Here is a 7,927-nt window from a genome sequence, read left to right on the forward strand (position 1 = left end):
TCTTATGGACCTATAGATTGAAGCTCCAATAGTATTTGATTAATTAAATTATTCAACTTTCATTAACTGTCGGTCAATTTACTAAAGATCGACAGTTGAACTCTTCGCACTACAGATATATTTCTGTGTCCATTGGATATAACCAATCAATAGTGTATTGACCTTCACAAATTACTAGTAAGTACAGTTTGGCCAAAATTACTGTTTTGTCCATATAGTTACATCTAACTTCTTAAGTACAACTGATCCCTCTAATGAACAATAAGTCATAGTCTAATTATGACCAAACCCTTCTTAAGCCAGGAGAAGTGTGGTGTCACATTGTTCAAGCCCCGAAATTAGCCCTTAAATGAGTAATTTCTCTACTTTTCCTAACGGTGGGGAGGGAGTGAATTTCTTCTTGTGAAGCTGCATTTCTAGCTTCCCAATCAGACGAATCCTCAAAATGGAAGGCATATTAAGTCGGCGATACTGGTTACTCTCACCTATGCAAATCAAAAGGACCGTTTTCATAGACAGGAGTTCACAAATCATTCAAGTTTCAAGTCAAGTCACCTATGGCCATCCTAGTGAAATGTAAGTCTCTTCTATCAATGGTGTTATAGAGACTATTCGTTTCGTGGTCGGGTCTTATACAAACTCTTTGTATAGAATACCTTCGCTCACATGTCTTTACATGAATGATAAAGTTCAAATCATTTGTAGCACTTTACAACAATTGTAATAACTACGAAGTGGGTCATATTCGTTGTGTCACTAGGATAACATACCAAGTCTTATCTATCTACTATAGACCGTTTAGGTTATTACTTAAACATGATCTACATATATGTTATTTAAGTTAGAGAAGATAACCTTGGATCTTAGTTTAATGAATCAATCATTGATTTAACTAACACATAACTACAAAGTTTTAGGGCACACATCCCAACTGTAACACAAGTTGATTTCTCAATTTCAGATCAACATCTCCTCTCTTTTGGGCCTTGATAGATTTAGGAAAAGACTAACACTTTTTAACATGAATCATGCATAAACTTTGTCAAAAATAGCATATGTAAAATTATTTAGATTTGATCACAACAACATCTCATTTGAGGTAATACAATCTGCTAGTCATGAAATATTCATATATGTACTAATCAAATATATATTGAATATCATGCTACAAAATAGCAATGAAATAAAATTGCTAAATTTTTATCCATATCTAATTGCAGTCCAACAAATCAATAATTAATACCTCAATCAATAGAATGATGCACAATTTCTTGCCAAATTTTCAATGCCTATAATATCTTGTATTGTAAATGTTATTTTCTTTATTTGGATATTACACATAGCAGAGCCTCTCAACTTTTCTTACACAATAGCTCTCACCATGAAACATATTTCTCTATTTTATATTTCCTCATTTTAAGAAAAGAGTTTTCTAATACATTTTCCAATTAATGTACCATTGACCTTTTCCCAAAACCAATGGTGAATTAATTATAAGCTCTCTTTTAAGCATTATGGTTTGGGTATTTTACAATGCTTGTAGATAATTAGTCACATATGGAAAAAAAAAAAAACACTTTGGTTATTGTAATTGTATGTCAAGATTGTCTAAGTAGAGTTCAAGAAATCACTATCACGTTTAATCCAATTTTTAACCAATTAAAATATATTCAATATATGTGAAAGCTGAATTTATATTAAGATTCGAATCAAAATGAGAAAATCTCACCGGCAACATTATTCAAATTTACAATAATTTGAAAAATATAAATACAAAAATTATAAGAGAAATTCAAATTCTCTATCACAGAGCACAAATGACAATTGATTTGGGTCATTATTTCTTTAATTTATTCTACCTAATATCTACTTTTAATTTTTCTTAAATTTTACTTCCTCTATCTCTCTAGTTTCTTCTAATTTTAGATCAACCGTTGGCGATCTCAAAAAAAAGAATCAAAATATAATCATTTTTCAAAACTTCTTCCGAATAGAGTATTCATTTAGTAAAAAAAAATGGCAAACCAACAACCTAATTATGCTTATATGATCGCTAAAAGAAATGAGCTTCTTTTGTACCTTTTCATACCATTACTAGCTCTGCCATTGTCAAATAGACATCGAACATGTAACCAGATCAATCACAGACCGACCGATCCAATCCGAGTATTACATAATTTTGTTGGAATATATGGTAGTGACCATTCGTATAGAGTTGTATTGTTTCATAAATGAACACGTCTTTTCATAATTAACCAACTTGAAGAAGAGACATGACTATTCAAATAACCACGTATGTCTACAAATGTCTCTTCTTTAAATTGCAAAAGAGAGTTTTTCACCAATACTTTTCTCCTATAAAAACATTTCTCCATTTTTTGTAAATTGGTTCTCATTCGGTTTATTTCTACAAAATATAGTTAGTTGGATCTTGTGGACAGGGTGTTATTTTCATAAGAAAGTTAATCTGTTCTATCATGAAAGATAATTAAAATTGTAGGAGACAACTTGAAGTCGTTGGTCTAGATTCTCTTCTATATATAGAGTTATGTATTTGTTTGGTTTTTGGTGATATTATTCGACAATTTTAGAACATCCACTTTGTATGTACAATTTTTTTCTTCATGCATCTGATTTCTTCGTGGCCATGACATTTTACTTTAGTTTCTTATGTTGATTTCAATTGAGTAAGAATGAACCAGCATATATAAACATTCAGTTTTAGAAAAATAATTTGATAAATATAGAATTCTTGAAATTCTTAGAAACATATATAGGGAAATATTTTTATATTCTGTTTCTTATCTATTCTGATAAATATTTTGTTTCTATGTGCATGTGTTACTATTATGCATAATTAATATAATACATAATATTTTCATGGCGTTTTATGTTTCAAGCTTAATGGATAATGTCTCAAGTTTATTTGATGTTTTTATTGAATTTATTTAGTGAGAACTTGTTTGGTAAAGTTATTTACTTTGTTTCACAAATATTTAGTGATTGATATCACATAAATGCCATCAACAATACCAAATTGTTGTACCTCGTTTTGGTGGAAATCATCGAGAAAATTATGAGAAATTTAATGGTATTGATTTCAAATGACGAAAAGAGAAATTCCATTCTCCCTCATAACTTGAAATATGACAAGTTTTTTGAAAAAGAAAAAGGTCATTATAATGTTGAAGGAGAAGCTAACAAAGCAAAGTTACTTACCCTTGAGGCTTAGAAATTTACAAAATATATGCAAGAAGTACATTTTAAATGGATTAGATAACACACTAAATAATGACTATGGTAGTGGATTTTAGCAAAAGCTTATGAGAATCATTAGAGAAAAATAATATATATAAGACTTGTCATAACAATGAAATTTATATTCAGAAATGATTGATTCCAAAATTGTGATAAGACACATTTTGTGACTATTTTAGCCGTTTGAAGTTTTAGGTATGGAAACATAGAAAATTCCTTGTGAATTATGGAAAGGTGGAAAGCTTTCTTAAAATCTTATGTTATTGTGGGGTATTTGGGAGAGTGACTATTTCACAATGATAATCCAAGTTTGAGAATATTGGAATACCGTGGCTTTAACCTTAGCCAACTGAAGCACGGCTTGTTTAGACATATATTCTCAATCATGAGATCAGAAATTCAGATTCCCACCTCCCGCCCCGTCATGTTGAACTCAAGGGGGGATCAGAAGATTTTCCCAGTCTAAAACAGCACCCCCACAAGTTGGTTAAAGAACTATAGAAATCAACCCTAAATTTACTCCAAAAGTGTAGTTTTGAGCAGAGCCTGAGATAATATGCAGATTCTGCTACATAAGATATGATCTACTAAAAACTAGTCCTCTTTCTCTCTGAACATTTCCACATGTTATTAACTGCCATTAGAGAAGCTATAATAATGGAAGCTCCAAACTTGGGAAGAAAGTACAGGGAAGGCAATAACAGAATGCAAGTTCCGAAAGAATAAAAGATTATTCTTGAAGATATCATCCGCTAACAACACTTTAGGATATCAGAGGAAAAAGGGACAAGAAAATACCTTTTGGTGTGTACAAGAACAAAAAAGAAAAAAATGCGTTCAAAGCCTGAAAGTTAACATACCCCGAAAGCTTCTTCCATGATTTGGACATGGCAGAATCATTCTGCTGCATCCGAATCCTCGCCCGCCTCCGGCCCTGTTTTCAGAAATGAAGAAGATGTTAATGGAAGAACTATTTTCTCCCTCTCGATTAACTTCAGTATGTGTGTTTCATTTTTCTGGTAAGAAACCCAGCTTATTGTAGAAGGGCATACAGAAAGCAAGACCATAAAATGGGTCTACAACAAGTTTCAAAAACAGATTCTAATCCAAAAGAATTACACCAAGTCGAAAATCATTAAAAGTCATCGCTCATAATGATGCATTAAACCTGAAAACAGTGGAAAGAGAAACGAAAAGAGATTAATGAAAAAGTTGTCTTGCTAACCATTTCATGTCTTATTTTTTTTCTTTTCCTGAAAATCAAGTCTATTTCGTCTCAATTTCTTAAGATGATTTGCATCTTTGTTAAGCATGATAGATGAATTTTGAGCCAAATTTCAAAAACAAAAACAAGTTTTTAAAAACTACTTTTTTATTTAATTTTCAAAATTTGGCTTGGTTTTTAAAAGCATTGGTATAAAGTAATGTTTATAGACTTACTTTTTAGTTATCAAAAATTGGCTTTGATTTTGAAAATACTTTCACAACAAAACATATAAACCAACGAATGGAAATAACATTTATACGCTCAATTTAAAAAAAATAAAAACAAAAGACTAAGTGGTTATCAAACCGGACTTCACTTCTTATGGTGTGTTTTATGTGAAAAAATGGAAGTAGCAGCAAGAAAGAGCAATGTTAAAAAAGCATAGGTTGTAGGGTGAAGAAAGTCGAATATCCATCCTGAACTAGCTTTCCATTTCGATTACTCCTCTAAGATTTCTAACAGAAATGAAACAAAAATATAAGAAATCTGAATGAAAATCGATTTTGCAAAATGACAATGCAAAAATGTTAACAGAAACAGATCCAAAACCAGAATCCATAGTATAATTCAAAGGCAGCCCAGCACAAAAGGGTATCAAAGAAATCAAGAATTCAAGAAGAAGATGGCACTGTAATTTGATTTGAATGTTGAATTAGACAAAACTGAAGAATGGAAGGATAATGTAAGTTCTTAAAGCAGTCTATCATTTATCTAATTGAATAATTGAATCGGAGAAAGGCAGAAAAATCAACCTTCTTCGTCTGCTCCACCCTCTTCTTCTTCTGCTTCTTCGTAATTAATTCCATATCTCTCATTCAGATATTCTACCGCCGCCGGCGTCAAAACCAACTTATCGGAATCCAAAATATCAAACAAATTCAGCGTCCTCGGCGTCAACAACTTCAACGTTCCGATATTACGGCTAGATAGTCGCACATTATCAGAAACCTCCGTCATTAAGAACAATGATTTCTCCTTTGGATCGATTCCCCATCTCTTCAACGCAGCAATGAACTCTTTAGTTTTCGGCTTCTCGAACTTGTCCCCAAAATCCTCCACCACTATCGTATTAACCGCCGCACTAGCCACCGCCGTCGATATTGCCAGTCTCTTCTCCTTTCTGTTGATCTTAATTGACCAATCTCTAGGTTTCGGCCCGAAGACCACTCCTCCGCCTGGTCGGAGAGGAGTACGCATCGAACCGCGACGAGCCTTCCCGGTTTTCTTCTGCTGGTAGGGTTTTCTGCCGCCTCCACTAACCTCAGCCCTGGTGAGAGTCGAGGCCGTCCCACGGCGCTTGTTCTGTTGATCGGTGATAATGGCACGGTGAACGACGGCGCGGGCCGTTTCTTGTGGAGCGGATTTGAGGTCGAGGTAGGTTTCGCCGACTTTTTCTCCGGTGAAGGAGAGGACTGGAAGAGTAGCGAGCTCGGAGGAGATTGATAAGGGTTTGGTTTGGGGTTTAAGGGAGTTAGGTTTCCAATTGCAGAAGAGCTTGGAATTTTGGTGGTTGGGGGAAGAAAGGAAGACCGATGAAGTGAAGAAAGAGAGCGACGATGGGGAGGTGGAGGTCGCCATTGTTGGAGCTTTGAGTTCTACGGATGGCTTCGTTATCCACTCCCGCTGGAGATCAGTGGCAAAGAGGAAAATACCATCTTCGTCTCTTTTTCACCAAAAAAAATAAATAACATTTTTCACTTTAAAATTTAAATTTAGTAATTTGTATCCATTTCCATTTAATAAATAAATCATAAACCCAGGGATTTTTGTAAGGATGGCCCCTTTTTTGGGGAGGCCAACTAAAAAATAGCCCGCTAAGGAATTCGCTAAAATTTGACATTTTGCTTATGTCAGCTGCATGTGAAATTACCCAATTGGCCCTAAAAGATGCACTTGATTACCCCCTACATCCCAACTTCGATTCCCGATCTCATTTCCTGTTCTCTCCTATCAATCCCCGATCTCGATCAATGGTTCAACTCCATGCTTCTCGATCTTGTTCCCCGTTCCATGTCCCCGCTCCCCGATCCCGATCCACGTCAGACAATTAAAATCGTTCCTGATACTTCTTCTCGATCCTGATCCTCTTTCTCGCTTGCGATCCCAATTCCCATTCCCAATGAAAATTAATGTGGTGTACGAAACTAACAAAGCACACAATCGTATCCAATCAATTTAATGATACTTGATTAAGAAGTTTTGTTCGAAATTCGAAGAACATAAAATGTTTCGTTTGATATCATTTTTTATCAAATAAGCATTACATCCAAATTTTATGGAGAATCCATACGTCCGACCAAGCTACGGCTAGCATCCCCAACAAACAGAGAATAAACATTATATTGAATCACCAAATATAAGCTACTTCACACGACAAGTAAGTAAATGCAGAACTTCATACGCTTTATTTCATCAATTTATAAAACATATCACATTTTATAAGACGTAAATATGTGTGTGGCCAATTAATAAAAACGAGCGAGTGTCGAGGAAATGTAACGAGATAGACAACCACTAACAAGATGAAATATAGGAACGGGTGAGGAAGGAGGAGGGACGAGAACGGGAACTGGGATCGAGCGACGGGACCAGGAAATGGGAGCGAGGAACAGGAGCAAGACAAATGAGGGAGAAATGACATAACTGAATTGATTTTAATGGTCTATGTTTTGTATTATTTTAAAGGATGGATGAGATGCAGTTATTTATTCGGCATGGTGGAAAATGGAATGATAGTAAACAATGCTATGAGAGAGGTCGTTTGAAGGGCATCGTGGTGTCGAGGGCATTAAGGTATGCTGAATTAAGGGATCGAGTTTATGAAATTGCAAGAGTCACTTCTTCAAAGTTCAACATTGTAATGAGGGTTCAACATTAGTTGGACTCATATGGTCCTGCAGTATGTTTACTGGACGATGACGATATCAAGTGTTTGCTTCTTAAGCTAGATCATAATGGACCTTAAATATTTGTCAATGTTGAGAAGATATACGAAGACAGAAACACGTATGAGATCGAGACAGAACATGAACCTTTGTTTGGAATAGATGTTGTTAAGTCTGAAATATTTTCATCTGTTGTATCTATGGAAAACGACGACATCAACCCATGGGATTCACAAAAAACACACCAGTATGTTGGCCAGAAACAGGTTCGTGATGATGCATTTGATGCAGTTGTGGAAAATGATTCTCATGACACCGGTAGGGATTTTGGGAATGACATTGGAACCGAAAATGTTGTTAATCATTGTAGGGATAATTCGGCAAGTGAACTACATCAAACTTCGAGCCAGCCTGCTAATTTGGATATACCATAGGAAACTCTAATCCTTCGTAATGATTTTGTTCACTGTGTTGGCAATATGCTGCGAAAGCCTGATACAGTAGTTGAGTGTGGCTT

At 34.8% G+C, this 7,927-nt stretch overlaps 1 protein-coding gene across 1 annotated transcript; it reads right to left on the reverse strand.

Moving 5' to 3' along the window:
- Positions 1-3,866: 3,866 nt before the first annotated feature.
- Positions 3,867-6,196, reverse strand: LOC120089428 (50S ribosomal protein L4, chloroplastic). The gene is made up of 2 exons (XM_039046888.1): positions 5,278-6,196; positions 3,867-4,192 (listed from the first exon to the last, which is right to left on the reverse strand). The coding sequence occupies exons 1-2, from the start codon at positions 6,101-6,103 to the stop codon at positions 4,155-4,157; spliced, it is 864 nt and encodes a 287-aa protein (XP_038902816.1). The 5' UTR covers positions 6,104-6,196; the 3' UTR covers positions 3,867-4,154.
- Positions 6,197-7,927: the final 1,731 nt, after the last annotated feature.

The sequence above is a fragment of the Benincasa hispida genome, chromosome 10 (genome assembly GCF_009727055.1).
Source record: "Benincasa hispida cultivar B227 chromosome 10, ASM972705v1, whole genome shotgun sequence".
Lineage (NCBI taxonomy): Eukaryota > Viridiplantae > Streptophyta > Magnoliopsida > Cucurbitales > Cucurbitaceae > Benincasa > Benincasa hispida.